We start from the raw sequence: 18,079 nt of genomic DNA, 5'->3' as shown, positions 1-18,079 counted from the left end.
GCATTCGCATGAGGAGCTGTGCTTCTCTGATCTGTAAATCTTCACTCATATTTCGGTTTTGCTGCTTATTGCCCTATGTTCTTATCTTGAAATTTTCAAATTTATGTAGTAGTTAATGGTGGTGGTGGTAATGGTGGTCAAATGAACCCATGTGTATCCTTAACATAGATGAATGATTATTAAGATTTTGCCACGTCTTTCATTCTGTGGTGGTGATGTGTGTGTGGGGGTGGTGTGCTAAAGCATCTGAAAGTAGTCTGTAAACATCATTGCATTTTATCTCACAATACTTTAGTCCACATGTCCTAAGAACAAAGATATTCTCTCGTGTAACCAATACCATCATTGTATCTAAGAAATTGAATAATAATTCCATAATATCTAATCTTCAGTCCTTATCACATTTCCAGTTGTGCCCCAGATTAATTTTATAGGGTACAGGACCTAATCAAGGTATGCATTGGCATTTAGTTCTTATGCCCCATTAGTTTCTTTCAATCTCTTATTTGCTTAATTTCTTTTAGTCTGTAACACTTAGCCCTGTGTTAAAATTTTCAGAGAAGTCTTTTTTGAAGAGTCCAGGCTTGCTGTCCTATAAAAAGTCCCATATTTTGGGTTTGTCTGTTTTTGTTTTTGTTTTTGTCCATCATACTTAGATTCAGATAAAACTTTTTTTTTTGGAAGACTATTACATAGGTAATGTTATATAATATTTATTATGTCATGTCAGGAGATAAATAAGGTTGAGTGGTTCCATTAATGAGAGATGGTAAATTTGATCAGATCTCTTAGGTAAGCCCAAATTGAATGTTGTAGTTTTCTTTGACTAACCATATAGCATTGTTTCAATTATTTTAAGCATGTATTATAAGAACAATAAATATTTCTGGTTTAGAGATAATGGTAAGTAGAGACTACTGCTAAGTACTGTTTACCTTGTGTGCCCTTTATTCTTCATGTAAGTACCCCAAAGAACCCTTACTCAACACATTTCCTTCTGCCTTCCTTTTCATGACTATTCTTGAAATTTTTTTCAAATAAGCTGCTGGTGAGGACCCCAGATCAAGAGGGAGATAAGAATAAACATTTATGGAGGGAGGATAACAGTAGTATGAACACTTACTGAGCCATTACCATGTACCATGGCATGGGGCTGAAGACTTGGTGTACATTGTCTGCACAGTAACCCTGTTAGGGGTAAGCTGCATTGTTTCCCCATTGAACTTAGGAAGCTCAGGCACAGAAAGATTGCAGATCTTGCCCAAGGACCCACAGCAAGTAAGTGGTGGAGCTAGGGTTCTCACCCAGGGCTGACTAACCCTGGAGCCCATATCTTAGTTACTGTGTGTGCTCTGCTACCGTGTCGGGTGCCAGGTATCCTCCCAAACGCCATCTGGTGCATTTGCTTGTGTAATTCTCACATTAGCCTATAAGAAACTGTCTCAAGTAGATGAAGTTACTTACCCAAGGGCATGTGATATCCGAACCATTTATCCTATTTTGTGGTTCTCTCCCATGTTTCAGCCAAGGTCTTTAACAGCAGAGTGGTTTGTCCAGCGGGGTCCCTTTTCCCACTTCCCAGCACCCACATAAGCAGGAATCATGTGCTGGAAATGAAACCAAGTGACAGAAGCAGCTGCACAAGCAAGAGAAGCCTGATCGGGTCCACATTAACCAGATGACAGGAGTGAGAGCCTTCAGTTACAATTTGGGGACCATCAGTGAGAAATGGGATGATCGTGAACCTGAAATAAAGGTTATTGAAATAACACTGGTCTTCCAAAGGAAAGCGTTTCCTTACCGTCTGCCCTCTCAGCAGAGAGGATGCGGCACTCTTGTTGTTTGAGTAACTTCAAACCAGTGGTCAAAGCCGTGAAGAAATTCCTGAAGGAAAGTGTGATTGCTTATAGTTTCTGATGCCCACTATTGATTTCCTTTTTAGAATTTTTTTTTCAACATCATCCCTGAGTCTATTTATAATTCTAGCATAAGAAACTGAGAGTAGTAGAATTAAAGCAAGTTAACATGACCTCTTTCACAGGCTTTTTGTGACGATTAAATTTACACACACAGTGTAGCAGAGTGCTCACACAGAGTACGCATTCAGTGTGGAAGCTACTGTTACATGATTACGTCATTGCATTTTGTATTCTCACATGATACGGTCCTGGGAACCTGACCTAAATGAGGACATTGGGCCCCTCAGCTCAGGAAGACAAGCATTCCAGACACTGCCTGGTTAGTACCTAAGTTAGAGACTAGATCTCCCCTAGGGACCCTCTCTGGTACTGGCAGGAGGCTCCTGTTGCCATGGTGTCCATCACACTCCGTCTTTCTGTTTCAGGTGGTTAGCTCAACCAACGGAGAGCTGAATGTCGATGACCCCACGGGAGCCCACTCCAATGCACCAATCACAGCTCACGCCGAGGTGGAGGTAGTCGAGGAAGCTAAGTACGTTCATCTTTCATGGGGGCTCTTGTGTCCTAGGTTGAAAAGTCTTCTCTGTCTTTTCCTTTCTATGTGCTGCTCATCTCACACTGGATTCCTCATGCTTGTGTCCTTAGCTTTCTTCCTTTGACTGTTTTATTTTTTTGCATGGTACCTTAAGGCTGCTTCTGCCCTTCTTTAGCTGTGATTTCTGGGAAGATCATCACATTTTTCTAGTCCACATGGGGCAAAAGACCTAGTGAACTAAAAGAATCGTGGTGTAAGAAGCTAAAATGGATAGTAGTCATGAGCCTCTTGGGTCCCTCGAGCTTCTTGCTCCCTGTGGGATACAGAGAAAAATCTGCTTATCTGAAGTCATGGACCATACTGAACAGCATTTGATGCCTGGTTCTTGGCTAAGAACTCTGCATGTATAGTCCTGGAGCAAGAGTTTTAGGGCCAATTGTGTTCTCACTTAAATGATTCTGGAATCAGAGAGACTCTGATAAGTCAGGCAAGATATCTCTACCTGTGAGGAAGAGTTTTGGGAGGAGAGGAAATCACACTATTGGGGAGGGGTGAGTCCACTCCCTTTTCTGCTTCTCTTGCCTGTGAATGTATTGCCCTACCATACCACCAGCCCCTTGGTGCTCTCTGCATGGCGTGTGGTTAAACTCTTAGCATAGGGGGTAGAAGGGGGAGTAACTGCCACGTCTACTGCTAAAGCAGTGTTTCTATCACTTCTTTCCCTTTTTGCCCCATCCCAAATTCCAATCCAGGCCGAAACTCCAAGAAGACATGAGGTAGGGAGAGAGAAGTCCTTTACAAATTAGTAACCGCTGCCGAGCCTGACACGGATGACCTTTCTTAGAAACCCTTCGAGAACATTCAGTCTATCCCAGTATCTCGTTCTCAGAAGCAGACAACATACGAATAGTGACACTGTGTCCCAGGTGCTCTCTTGAGCGCCAGGTGACCTCAGTACCCGCCAGAACATGCTTACACCTCTGGGTGTAAAGTGGTGGGAGGCCAGTCGAGACCTGCATTCTCCCTTCGGGCTACACTTTGCATGCTTGTCCCCTGCCCACTCCTCTGCTCCCCTGCCCATCCGTATGACAAGCTCACTTTGCTTCCAAGAGGTCCTTTCTTCAGAAAGCCAGGATTTGGGGATTCCTTCCCAGTAGGTAAAGAACAACTCAAGGATGACTTGGACTCTCTCTTGTCAAGTCCCTGCTGACTGCAGGCAGCTTCAGATGCTCCTCTCCTGGTTTCTGGAGAGCCCTTATGAGCAAGGAAGGCAGGGGCAGTTTTTAATGCCAGGGAGAGACCATTTTTAGTAAGGAAACATGCTCTCTGGTCTCAGAGACTTTGGAGATTTTAATAGTACTCACAGTTTTTCCAGCTTCTGTGACAAAACTTCATTCTCTGAAATAAACAGTATAGTACTTCCTATCCTCTGGGTTCTCAACCTTGGCTGCACTTTGGAATCACCTGGGGCATGTTAGAAAATACGTATTTCTGAATCCTGGTCCCAGAGATTCTGCTTTTATCTGGGATTATGGCCTTAGCATCAGGAAATTTTAAAGTTCAGATGATTTGAATGTGTGGCCAAGGTTAGGAATCAGGACATTAAGCATGTTCTGATTTAAACACTGTCTGGCCTTGAAAGATGGGTATACCCATTCCCACCCCCACCTCACTCCCAGTTCATGTTGTGGCTATTACTTTGGAGGCCAGGCATTTAGTTCTGGATTTAATAGTGTACTTTGAATACCAAGATTGAATGGGTTTTCGTCTTCTGGTGTGTCCTGTATAGGTTTCTCTTTTAAACCCATTCTCTCATTTCGTTTTGGTAAATGTGTACACTGATTGTATATGTGACTGTGGTGTTTGTGTCCTGTGTGTAAAAGAGGGGGCTGTTCACACAAAGAGATTGCAATGCAGTGAATTCTGTTCTGGAATATTCTAAACTCTAAGATGTGATGAAGAGTGTTTAAAGTCCCCCCATTTAGTAAAAAGGACTGCTGTGCCTCTTTGCCACTAGTTCCAGGTTTGGGCCTTCAGAAATGTGTGGAAACCAGGGGGGAGCAGTTGTCTTTGACCAAATGTCATCCAAACGCTCAAAGCTTAGGGCATTTTGTGTGCTGATTCCCCCAGTGATTTCGTGAGCTACCAATCCATCTTGCCCAGGGAACTGTCAGCACAACCATGTGTGTTTCTTCTTGGCCATCTCTGTGTTTTGGAGGGAGGGGGTAGCTGTGAATCCACCTGCTCGATCATTTTCATGGGAAGAAGTCACAGCTAGAGAAGCACGAGACGTCCCAAACAACCCCTCATTGCACGCAGCTGTGATGTCATTTGTCCATGCAGCCTGCTTGTGGGAAAAAGAGGGCTGTTGCCTCTGTTAAGATTCACCCAGGGACTGGGGAGATACGTGAAACCTTCCCTTCCAAGCTTTTGAGTTTGGGTTCCTCACCCAGCTTGTTTTGTGTAAAGGAGGAGAGACATAACAGGGTCTTGGTTTTTGTTCTGTTTACGAAATGAATATCTAACTGCCCTTTTCTTCTGGTTATAGGACACATGTCCTTGTTTAAATATGATTGGAAGGGTGGTGAGGAAGACAGCTTTTTGGTTGATTTTTGTTAGGGTAAAAATAGGAGTTTTTGGTTAGCTACCAAATATAACTTAGCAGTTTCTCCTGGGAATTAACAAGAATGGGATGTAGGCCCTTCTCCTGGCAGTTATACCTTAGTCCAGAGCAGTGACCCTTCTTGCTCTGCTTCATTTCCTACTAAAATAAAGGGTGGCTGAAGCCTTTCCCCCCTCCTCTAGGGGGAGAGCTAACTGCCAGCTGCTTTGGTCAGGCATGTTGGAACTCTGGAAAGGCTAAGGACTTCTCTTTCCCTCAGAATAGTTGAGAGGTCAGCCTAACATTGTACAGTAAAGCTTTGTGTGGGAACCAAAATGGCTCACTTGGTGCTTGGTTCAATTCTTAGAGGCAGAATTGTTTCCTCTTTCTCCTGCTACCTTTCTGGAAATTGCCCAGGAAAACCCACTCTGGGGTTCTTTCTGTTTTACCTTTCCCCTCACTGAGATACCCAGCTCCCTCCTCTATGCTTCTGTCAGGCACCTGCCCCCTCCTCCTTAGCGTGGGGGCCAAGTGGCCTGGGCGTACTCACCGTACCTCAACAGAGGAGGAAACGAAACACAGACACATACTGCATGTTTGCATGGCTCACAGGGAGTCGCTTCCATCTCACCTCTGTGGACTAATATCTCTCTTTCTCTCTTCCTTTCTGTGTTTTTCTCTTTACACACTCTGTAGCTGCCTGAAAATGCTCAACCTGTGGTGAGTCCCTCTCTCCAGTCCACATGCTAGGGGAGCGGACCAGACTGGGCTGGGATTGGCAAAGCCAAACAAAATGCCTTAGGAACACTGAATGGCTTCCATACGCCGCCTTGTGCCATAACCACCCAGACTGGGGAACTAGATCCACAAGGTGGGGATGGGGCAGGCCTATACCCAGGAATTAATCTGTTCCTTCTTTCCTTTCAAACCCATCTCATCGCTGTCGTCTCCTGTCAAAACAATATCCCACAGTATCCAGAATTACCTTTCTATTTTTAGCTGAGTGAATTGTCTCCCAAACTAATAGATCAGAGATAATCAGACAGAGAGGGACAGGAGCAGGAGGACAAGGTTACTAATCAGTTGTTTAGATTATCATTCACAATGTCAGTTGTTGCCAGATAATCTCACATTCTGTAGCTTGGTCCCTCACCTGGAAATTGGCTGCTTTGCAAAAAATCTGTGACTTTCCTTTTTGATTCAGCTGGTTCTTTCATCTGTAGAATGAGTCTCTCAAAAAGAGCTCCTTCTTGGGGGGAGAAATGGACATTTTGTTGTTGTTTTGTTTTTTTTTGTTTGTTTGTTTGCTTTTCGTTTATTGTCTTTTTCTTCTTCTTTTTTTTTTCCTGTCAGAGTACATTTAGTAGGTCAAGGGCTGACTCGGTTAATGCAATATTGAAGCCTCTCTTTTCCAACTCCTGGAGAAGGTTCCTTGAATGCATTCTTAGGAACAATAGGAGCTACGTGGAAGGGGAAGCCCTAAAGAGTCCACGTTCAGTGAGGCACATTCTTGCTACAGGAAAGAGCCCTCTCTCCAGCTTTCTTCTTAGCTGCTGCCTGTGGCCTTCCAGATGCTCCTGAGCGAGTTGGTCTGTTGTGGTCTGGAATGAGAACCCCCCCACATCGTCTGCATGCATGGGGTCGTGTTCTACATGGTGATAACAGTCTGCTGGACTCTGTGATCACCTTGTTTCTATTTGTCTTCAGGGACTGGGTTGGACACCAGTTTCTGAACCCCAGGTGGTCTAAGCCAAGTTGCCTACAGGGACAGGGCTATGTGGAAGATAACAAATGGGTTTAATGGAAATAGACTTTGCAGTCTTATGGTACTGAGGAGCACATTTGGCCTGTTTAATCTAACAAACATGTCTGTGTAAATCTGACATTGTCATAGTCTATTTTTTCCTGTGAGATGTCAGTCGCATAATTCTGAATGTAAATACAGAGCCTGCTGTGTGCTTATCCAACTCTGCTTGGAAGTCTAGGGGGTTCCCCAAAGCTTAGGTACCATCTGGCTTAGGTACTCCAAAAAGTTTAGGTGCCACCTAGCTGTAGAGATAAGACATATATACTTGAAAGGACAAGTAGTTCTCCAGGACACTTGTTGTTGTCCCCCAAGTGGTCACTATGGACAGGAAGACTTCACGGATATGGTGGGGCCTGAGCCAGGCATTAGAGCAAGGGAAGAATGTAAAAGAACACTCAAGAAGAGATGGGTGACAAAGGGGTAGCAGACGGGGAGAGGGCCAGGATGTAGCAAGAGTGCAGTATGGGCGAGGTAGTGGCTCACAGGTCTGGAGAAAGAGCACGTGGTGGCTTGGGACCAAGGAGAATAGACTGATTCTGACTCCAGCATGTTAAGAACTTCTGGTCATCCAATCAAAGAATCAACTGGAAGAAAACCTACGACATAAGAAGGGTTCATCACGCACCTTCCTTCTCTTCAGAGAATAAGATGTCTGTATGGAATTAGTCAGTGGGCTTGGTCTGGGGTCTGACCCAGTTTAACAGGCCCTGTTGCCAATAGTAACCACAGAAACTCGAGGGTCGAAGAACAGATTGTGGGGCCTGTTTCCTTGGGGTTAGAATTAAGAAAAGCTTCTGCTACTGCTGAAGCCTTAACTATAGTAACTAGCAAAAATTCATCCAGGCCTGAAAACCACAGCTCACATTCCCCTCCGGTCAGGCAAATTCAGCACAGCACATCAGGTTATGATGTGCTTGTAAGCAGATGTTAATTCTTAGGATTTGCCTTGAAGGAGGTAAAATGAAATAGTATAATTTGAAATGGACCAAAATAGTATTTTGGACTTCATTGTGATTGTTCTTATTAAAAACACAAAATCCTCATTTTAGCACCCCCCCCAAAAAAGAAGAATAGAAATTGACTTAAATGTTAATGATGTCTCTGAAAATCATGGTTTACAGGGAACAGGTAGCTCTGTTGAAGTACTGGTGCTCTCATGAAATTTAATTTGCCTTGTTTAATGTTAATTTCAGGACCTTCAACTTGGAAATGTCCATTTTCTAAAACATATATAATAGAAAAAGACCATTTTTTTTTTTAAAGCCTTCTCCAGGGAGAAGACCGTCTTAAATAATTGAAAGCATTGGTCATTTTTATTTAAAAGAATTTATTCAGTCTGCAAATACACCTGCCGTTTGTTTAGGGACTATATTCACACCCATTAACAGTATTTCATGGGGCACCTGGCGGGCTCAGTTGGAAGAGCATGTGGTGCTTGCTCTTGGGGTCATGAGTTTGAGCCCATGCTGGGGGTAGGGATTACATAAATAAATTAACTTCAAATAGTATTTCACAAAAGTCATTAATACCCTCAGAAAAGCTTTTTTAAGACCTCCTTAAGGTCACGTTTGATACATATAGATATGGTTAAAGGTTATCATTACCTGTATAAATGTCTGTTTCTGCATTCTAAGAGACCTCCAAATTTTTAATAACCTGTCCTTTGGGTGTCGAAGTACCAAGGGGTCAGACTGAAAACGGAATGAATCTTAGCTACAACAGAGAATTTTGGGGCATGAGAAGTAAGCAACAGTTTTTTATTTTCATATGAATGGCCCTGGCGTTAAACCCAGAGGGATTTAAGCAGGAGAACCAGAGACTTTTCTCCAAAAAGCTTTCCTTTCAAGGGTTAAGTTTGCAACTTGACTCCCCCCTCCACCATCTGGCATCTTTGACTCATCTACACCTTCTGGCCCTCCCATCCTCATTTCGCACACGACGGCTTCCTGGGAAGGACCTGTCTCTCGCACCAGCCATGCCACCGCCCTCATCACCCCCTCCTGGACCTGCTCCCCATTCCAGTGACAGGAGTAAGGAGGCGATGCTGGGGCTCAGGGCTGTGCTGGAGCCGTGGCTGTTGCCCGAGGGAGCAGCACGTGGAGGGCCGGGGAGGGGAGCAGGCCCTGACCTCCACCCTACACAAGGGCCAGCCCTCTAGCCCTGTCTGGTGCCGCAGCAGCAGGCTCAGGAGCTAAGCTGAGGACCCTGCAGCCATTCACTTGCCGAGGGTCAGAGCCTGGGCTGTGGTACCAGTCCCCTCCAAGCAGACAGTGGGCTGTGCTGATTTCAGTCAGAGGATCTGGGCTCACAGGACTCACTAGATGTGGGCCTCCTCCTGCCTGCTCTGGTTGGGTGAGTGTGGAGATGAGGCTGCGGGATGGAGAGAATCCAGAATCCTGAACTGGCAGCATCATGAGGTCCCTCTAGAGTTGCAGTCAGATTTTGTGGGGGATTTGTCTGCCTCAGTTTAGCTCCATACCCGCTGGCTACTGCAGCTGCATGAAATCATTTTGCTCTCTGTCTTTGGCAGCCCTGAGGACCCCCAGCCTTGTTCTAGATAAAGATGAGCACTGTGGGCTGAGTGGGAGACTGGGAAACAAGCCTCCTTCCTCCTCCTCCCAAAGATGCCTGTTTTGGCCCTGCCTAGCCTGTAGCCTCTGGATGATGAGGTTTGGTGGCTACAGATTGAAATGAAGCAGCTGTTCCCTTTGGCTCTCCTGGCAGACACTGCCCACTGCTTCCAGTGTGTGCACCGCTGATGCGGGTGGCCCTGTGGGTGGGTGCCAGGGGGGAAAGCCACCCCCCCCACCTCAGTAAGCAGAAGCAGGCAGAAGCTGTCGGAAGCTGCAGGCCTCCCGCACTGACTTGCGCTGTTCCTTGTGCTCCAGGTGCTGCTGTTTCTTTAAGAGGAAAAGGAAGAAGACTGCCCAGCGCCACAAGTGACCAGTGCCTCCCAGGAGTCCTCAGGCCCTGGGGACTCTAACTTGATTGCACCTGCAGCTCCTGCCACTTTTCACTGGAAGGGACTCCTCTGTGGGGGAGGGTAGAGATCCAAACCAAAAAGAAGAAAACAGATGCCCCCAGAAGGAGCCAGTGCGGGCAGCCAGGGCCCAGTAGGTCATTGGCCACCCCGCCTGCCTAAAGCTCTGAGCAGGTCCCAGAGCTGCTGCTCCTCCACTGATTGCCCTTGGGGGGCTGCCTGGTTGACTCTCCTTCCTATTGTTTACAGTGAAGGTGTCATTCACAAAAACTCAAGGACTACTATTACTATTCTCTTCCCTCCCCGGTAGTTTACTCCTGGTTCTTGCCCCACCCTCAACCCTCTCCAGCATAAAAGCTAGTGAGTTACAGGCTTTGTCTGCTGAAGGGTCTCCAGAGGCTGGGGGTGTGGCCAAGGAGGCAGGGGGAAGACGGCAGGCCTGGGCAGGAGAAGAACCTTCTCCAGCTACCAGGGTGCGTGGCAGTATGTGGCTCCCTCCTCCTCTGTGCCTGCACAGCCTCCAGCCCCAGCTGGCCACGGGGTGCAGGTTCCTCCCTCCCCTGCTCCCTCCTATGAAGTTACACTGTTGGACAAGCTGTGAGAAATCTGCAGTCTACTGTCCCCGCGTGCTGGCATTCTTTGCTCTCTTGACAAGCGAACTCTGTTCTCCAGATGGTAGTAGGACAATGCAATTGTTCTGAGCAAAGGAAAAAAAAACTGACTTTATTGCACTTTTAGTTTTTGTTTTTGTTTTGTTTTTTAACAAAAAATATGGCAGATGCATATTGTGTCTGGTTATATTGGGAGTTTTACTTTTTTTGTTTTGAGGGGGATGGGGCCAGCCAAGCCATTCAGAGAGAACATGGGTCCAGAGGACATGCTCAGTGGAAAAAGTTGGGTCTGCAGCACCCAGAAGAGAAGAAGCCAAACTCTGTGTCATTCTGAGTAAACGCTCAGGTTGGCAAGGAAACATACTTGAATACTCATTCATCTTCTCAACTGCTGAAGAATGTCCCTACCAGAACCTCTTGACCTCATCAGCCTACAGTTTGGACACCCTTGCTCTCCAGCACATGGGATGATCCAGCCAAGCCAGACTGTGACCAGAAGGAGATGCTTGACAAAAAAATTGGAAATAATCAGTTTCCTCCACTGCCAGGGACTTCCACCTAAATAGCCATGTGACTTCCATAGTAACTTGGGGGACAGATTAGTGATGAAAGAGCCACTGCCATATTGCCACTAGTGGACAAGAAGAGGAGGAACGTGAGCCTGCCTTCCAACTGCCAGAAGAACCTCAGGATTTGGTATCATAGGGCCAGGAAATAAAATCGGCGTGTACTGTCTGCCCCAATAGCTGAGTGATAGCTTTTGGGCTGGCCTGCCTTACTAGAAAGCACCCACAGATCTTCTCCCAGCAGGTCCACAGCAGCAGGCTGAGGACTGAGCATGTGGGGCTGTCGTGAACAGGAGGATAAGATTGGTTGGTGCTGGAAAATTCCAGGGGAAAGGATACTGAAATGAAAGGTCTGAAATTATCTTCTCAACTGGATGTAGACTTCTTCCAAATAAGATGGCCACGTATCAAGAGCATGTTTTCCCCAGTCCACTGTCGGCCTTCCCATGTGGGGTAGTCAGCGAACCTACTACCGTGAAGGGTCTTGGTTCTTCATTCACTGCTTGGAAAGTCATCAATATGTGGAATTAATCTCATTGTGCTCAATTTTCATTTGAGCTCAGCGGATTTGCAAACAGTGATCTCATTCCAGATGTGATAGAGGAGAAAGAATCACGTCAGGGAACAAGGCCTTGTGTCTGGGAGTAGGGAGAGCTAACCATGGAGTACCAGAGGCTGGCGGTTTGGGGAACATAGAAAACAGTGCCTCTGGCTTGAGGTGGAGGGCCATCTTTTGGACTGGAGGATGTGGGGATACTTTCTGGTAGTTGGCATGTCCTGACAAGTCCCTTGATGCATCTCACATGGAGCAAAAATAGCAGTCGCATGGATCAGAGTTTCTGGGCTGTAGCCGTTCCATTGGGCCTTGGCTAGGAAGTATCACTTTACTGGCTCCAGACCCGCTCAGCTCATGTGTAGATCGCGATCTTTCATTTCTTTAAAAGAAATTTTCCTGTATACAGAACAGAGTGACTGGGAGACACAGTGTCACATCCCTTTTCCACAAGGATTTTGACTATTGCTTCTTCGATATTACCTAGTGGTTAAGGCACCATCATGGAAACTTATTTCTTAATTGGCATTTGGGCAACTTGAATTTCCTGTATAGTATCTTTAACTTCCTTATCCCTTGTTTCTCTCTCAAAGGAGGGTAAGGGAAAGTGGTGACAAAGCCTCTAGCATCCTGGCACTCCATACCCACTAAGTGCCTCCCCACCTCTGCTTCCACAAAAAAGCAAAGGCAGTGACCAGCTTGGCTCAGGGCAGGCCCCCTGCGGCTGGGTTTGTGACTTTATTTTGGGCTTAAATGTTTTTAAAGGCTAGCCCTTGAGGGGTTTAAACCTAAGCAGTTATGGGGGTTCCTTCCTAATGCACTGTTCTTTCTCTGCCCCCCCCACATCTCTTACTAGGTATGTGATTTTCATAACAAAGGCCATTAGCACTCCAAGGTGGTCCCAGACCCCAGAGAGATTCTATTGCAATCTTCCTGAAAAATAAAAAGCGAATAAAAAGACTACCTAAGGAATAATTTGGCCATCAGTACCATCCCCACCAGCACATCAGGGCTCCCTTCTCCACCCGTTTGCTATATTTGCTTAGCGCTGTGCCTCAGCCAGGCCCCCGAGGCTGGGCACCCCCTCCACCCACCAGCCACCCCAGTCCGCTCACTGCAGTTTTTTGAGCTTTCTCCATTTCTCAACATGGTGCCTAGGGATCTTTTCTTTGGGATTGTTGCGGTTGCTTCTGAGTTAGCAGTAAGTATTAACAGCATCTGTTCATTAAAAAACCCTTACTACATGCCACCAGGAGTTCTCCCGAGCCCTGCGGCCCCTCTGGCATTGTATCCTGAGCAGATTGAGGGAGGCAGGCCAGCGATCCAGCCAGGCATAAACGGTCCTTCTGTATGCCCAGAGGATGACCGGCGTCTGCGCAGTCGGGCGTTGCAAGGGTTGAACCCTTGCCACACACACGTGCCATTTCCCAGGGATCTCACTCTGGACTCCTCTGCAAGGGCAGGCAGTGTGCCAGCAGCCACTATGCTCTCGTGACCGCCTTAATGAACATTCTGCTGTACTGGGTCTGTCGAGGAGTAAACAGAGTCTAAGAAGGTACAAGTCAAGGGACTCGGCTGACCTCCAGTTCAAGTTCCATTTCACTCTGACCCGCAGGGGCAACAGGAGATGGCAGGATCCTGGAGTTTTCAGTAGTGGTGTTGATTTGCCTGTTTATGTCCATGAACTCCGAGTACAAAGAAAACAGCCCCCGCCGGAAGCCAGAAGAGGGTCCATCGCCTCTTTATCCCAACGTAGTTCACTGGAAGTGTATGCTGATGGTGCATATTCAGTGTTGATTCTCAGTGCGAGTAACCATCTTTAATGTCAGAAATACGCAGTGATGGTAATGTATGTCGGAGTGGTTACTAAAGATCATAGCCTTAAATTTTTCATATGCAAAAGATAGAATTTATCCCCCCTCTCCCCCCGCCCAGTGAGCAAGGCATGGCCTGCGTTTCTCAAAAACAGCCCAGAAAGCATCTCAAAGGAACGTATTCTTCTGATGCATCTCTCCCAATTCCACCTGCTTCGTGTGTGTCCCAGTCACCTCTTTCATTTTCATATTTAAGCCAGTTTTCCATCCCCAGTGAGTTGCCCTGACAATATCATCTCCAGTGTCAGCCACGTTAGGGCTAGAGTCCCTCAGATTGGGAGCTTAGAGCACCATCTGGCCAACATTGCCTTTGCCAGTCCACTGCCACCCTCCCCACACTGCCCCAAGCTGGGTGGATGAATTCCAGCAACCCTTAGGGAGCCAGCGTCACATGGCACCCCGTCTGGATTGGCCATATGAGCAACAGGCACTTGTCTCTGGGGTTCTTGCTTTTGCCAACTCCAGACCTCTGGGAAAGCCCTGTCTAGAGATTGATGGCCAGTGACTCCCAGTCTTCCCTGTGATGGGTCAGCAGGAATCGAAATGAGATCCATATAGTTTTGTTGTCTTGTTTGGGGGCTGGGGTGGGGGTGAGGGGTGGCTTCGTTTCTGAATCTTAAAAAAAGGAAACCACGGCCCTTGTGAGGGTTTACAGAGTTTTGAGCAGTTTTTAGCCACAAATAAGGAATCTTGAAAGTCTTCAATCAATTAAGCAGTCTTAAAAACAGGTTTCTCATAACTACTTTTGCAGGTGACTGAGTGCAAAAGAATAGGTTTCTCCATTGTATTCAAAATAGTAAGTAGGTTCCCTGGATATAGACAGTAGTAGTTGACAGATTTCCTTAAAAAGCAACCCACCCCAGTACTTGTAGATCAGCTTACAAAGGAAAAAGTGAACGTGTACTCCATATATTTTTAGTTTTGTTACCAAACTTGATGTTATAAAGAAACCTTGTTCTGTGGACAGAATTTCTTTTGTTACTTTCCTCTTTGTCCTCACAATCATATTTCCAGTGCCATCACCACCTTCAATGTCTCAGAGCAGAGGGTTATCCATGGTAATGTGGGGGTGCAGTGCACTCATCCCGATAACACACGAGGACAGCTGCCTGACTGCCCCTTCCCTGCAAACCCCCCTCTTTCAGGGCAGGTGAGACATTTTCAGTGTTCCTCTTCATGAGCTCCAGACCAAATCCCAGGCCAGCCCTTGCACCGAAAGCTTTCTTTAAGAGGTTTGTCAATCTGTTAGGAATGTCTCAGGAAAAATGAGCCATTTCTTTGGGGGGAAATACACTTACAAATGGGTGTATGTGGTTGCACTTGTATGCCTGTGTGTGTGTGTGTGTGTGCACGCGCATTCGTGCACATTCTCATCTGTGCATTTCACTTCCATAAAGACTTACAGCCCAGGCCGCTGGGAACATGTGTTACTGCATATTCTCAGAAGTAAACAACTAACAAGTGAGCTTCTCGAATTAGTGTCACAGGAAGCTGGCTCTGGGAATGAGCCCCATTTATCGAGCAGAAGAGTAAACAGCAGAAAAGATAAGAGATGAAACCAAAAATATAACCACCCCCCCAATGGAAAGTAATGTTGATTCATCAATTCCCATTGGATATATTACATGCTCTAATTTATTATATTATTATTTTGTCTGTTTCTTTAATCTTTGCCCATTGTACTTAAAAGAAGATGTTGGGATTTGATTGCAATTTTTTTAAGACTAGATGATGTATAAATCAGCTGTGGAAATCAGTTTTAATTGCTGTGTGGATGTGTCTGATTATTGTTAAATTTTTTTTTCTTTTTGTTTTATTTTAGATATGTGATGTTTCATAAACCCTGGCACTGGTCGCATAGCTCAGCTGTGAAAATGAAACTTGTAGTATTTTTAAACATGAATGTCAATTTCAAGTGTATTTGAATGGTTCCTCCAGGGAGAGATTTGTACATCATTGGGAGAAACTCCTCTGCAGAGGAAGTAGCCTTCTTTGGGGAAAACAAAAAACAAAAAAACAACGGAAAATGGGTCTTGATATGTTATCTCAGAGTAGCCCATTTCCTAGGGCACCATGGAAAACACAAATGTGATCTTTAAGTATACCTCTTCCCCAATTTGGGGAAGAAAGGACTCAGTTTGCACCCTTTTTGTATGTAAAATAAAATGTCTTACCTTTCTTGACTAATTTTCTTTGGTTTGTTGGTTGGTTTGTCTGGTTTTAATTTCCCCTGGTTGGTTTGTAACAAAGAATCCAGCTGAGATTAATTTAGATATGACTCAGGGCTGATGAATGAAAATAAGGCCTGGTACTTTGGCATTTTTGCTTCATTCCTTTGGGTTGAACATTGCTCTGTCCTGTCAGTCACTTGAAATATTCCTGGCAGAACTTGGACATTCATGACTCACATTCTGGTTCCAGAATCCCTGGTTCTTAGGTAGTAGAACATCTTAGGTAGTAGAACACCAGGAAGTTAAGATAGCTTTGTTATTCTGCTCTACTAATTAACCATCTATACAGATAGAGGATAAAACTATGATGTGCAATTATAAAATCACAAGTGTGTGCATGTTATGTATATATAGCCACAGATCAACTGTCAATCGGCATGATTGGCTAGTTACAATTTTTGTTACTAAATTACTACTTAATTTGTGTTTTTTCAATGGTAGGTAAGTAAGCAGAAGACATGTTTTAAGATCATCATGAGAGGAAAAACTTCACATTTAGAACATTTTATCCATCAGGCTTTTTTTTTCTTTTCTTTTCCATAGCGGTGGGGGAGGTACAGAGGAGGCTGCTTTTATGCTGTTTTAGCATTAGCTCCTCATATGGAGAAGGGTACTTTGAAAACATAAATTTGGTAAACATTTTTCCCAGTAGCTATGGTTAGCATCAGACCAGTCAGTGGCAAAAAAAGCCTGACCAAAAAAACGATGGGGGGTGGGGGTATGGGAAGATTAATCCTGTCAGTGCAACAGTTTTACCTAGAAGAACCTTTACCAGATTGAGGTGGTCTGAATTGAGGTGTGAAGATTAGAAACAGCAAATGTTACGTGTGTTTATCTGAGACTATGGAAGCTTTGCACCTTGGCCACATTGAACTTGGTGTTAGCAAGGACAGGTTAATGCCAGCGGCCATGCATAAATTCCAGCTTGGCCCAGACCTCATAAAGAGACCAAATTGCAGGTTCAGCTAATTGAAACAGAACAATTCCTACCTATAATTCAGGCTGTGAAGACCTAGAATTTCCATATTAATCTTTGAAAACTGGTTTAAAGACATTTAATAATGTCATAGGTCTAAATTTTAGAAAGATGTGTAGAAATTTAGACATTTATTTAGATCCCGGATTATTAAATGTATAATAATCCCGATTATTAAATTTAGGTTATTTTAATTATAGATTATTTAATTAGTTAATAATTTAGATTATTAAATTTAAATTATTAAATTATTAGATTATTAAGTTTAGAAATTTATTTAGAAATTAAAATTTTATTTTTCTGGGTGAGACTCCCAGTGATGAAGTATGGATGTGGTAGAGAGGAACAAGTATGAGAGCATCTGACAACTATCCCTGACCTGGAGGTGTCAAGAAAACTGAACCTGAGGCCATTTCATATATATATATATATATATATATTTTTTTTATATATATATTATATATAAGATTATATATTTATTATAGTTATATTTATTATATATAATATATAATTATATATTATATATAATTATATATAATATATATAAGATTATATATATATAAAATCATATATCTATGATTTTCCACCTCCCTGTTAATGATGCTATTGCAATCAATATTTGTTGGACACTTAGCCCTGCAGGAGTGTTGGGGGAGATGTACACAAAAGTGCAACACATGCAACACAGTTAGTTGCTCAAAAAAAAGTGGTTAGTTGGCAGCGCCTGGGTAGCTCAGTCAGGTGAGTGTCTTACTCTTGATCTCAGCTCAGGTCTTGATCTCAGGGTCGGAAGTCCAAGCCTGTATTGGGCTCTATGCTGGGTGTGGAGCCTACTTCAAAACAAAACAAAACAGTTTACCTGGAAAAATAGGTAAAGAAAGGAAGTTAAGAACCAGAGTATACAAAAATAGTGTGCTCTGACTCATACATACAGCAATAAGCACACTAAAACCAGAGAAAACAGGTACTAAAGTGACAGGGACTAAGTCAAAAAGGAAAGGTTCTGAAGCAAGACAAGTAGAAGGCGCAGTATAAAGTAAAAATCTGGGTTAGCAGAAGTATGCTCCGAATTTTGGGAAGCTACAATACTTTTTTTTTTTAAGATTTTATTTATTTATTTGACAGATAGAGATCACAAGTAGGCAGAGAGGCAGGCAGAGAGAGAGGAGGAGGCAGGTTCCCTGCTGAGCAGAGAGCCGATGTGGGGCTCGATCCCAGGACACTGGGACCATGACCTCAGCCGAAGGCTGAGGCTTTAACCCACTGAGCCACCCAGGCGTCCCTGGGAAGCTACCATACTTAAACCCAAGCTAGTGGTGGCTAATGCTTGACTGGCCCAAGTGGGAAAATATCAAACCTTCTTTCCTTCCAGTCCCCGGCCCTTCTAACATAACTAATCCTCCAGACAACTTCCCTCCGCGAAGG

At 44.6% G+C, this 18,079-nt stretch overlaps 1 protein-coding gene across 8 annotated transcripts in view; it reads left to right on the top strand.

Moving 5' to 3' along the window:
• LOC111153189 (casein kinase 1 gamma 1) overlaps window positions 1-15,630 on the top strand; it is a 194,812-nt gene extending 179,182 nt beyond the window's left edge. For 3 of the 8 annotated variants that reach the window (XM_022512052.1, XM_022512048.1, XM_022512051.1), the window contains 3 exons: window positions 2,345-2,451; window positions 5,753-5,776; window positions 9,752-15,251. In XM_022512052.1, the coding sequence (XP_022367760.1) occupies window positions 2,345-2,451; window positions 5,753-5,776; window positions 9,752-9,806 (186 nt within the window). In that variant the 3' untranslated portion in view covers window positions 9,807-15,251. The other 5 variants (XM_022512050.1, XM_022512047.1, XM_022512046.1 and 2 more) reach the window with 2 other exon arrangements.
• The last annotated feature ends 2,449 nt before the right edge of the window (window positions 15,631-18,079 follow it).

This window comes from Enhydra lutris, unplaced genomic scaffold, assembly GCF_002288905.1.
Source record: "Enhydra lutris kenyoni isolate GAN:26980312 unplaced genomic scaffold, ASM228890v2 scaffoldscaffold31, whole genome shotgun sequence".
Classification (NCBI taxonomy): Eukaryota; Metazoa; Chordata; class Mammalia; order Carnivora; family Mustelidae; genus Enhydra; species Enhydra lutris.
This window is presented reverse-complemented; position numbering and strand designations above follow the sequence as displayed.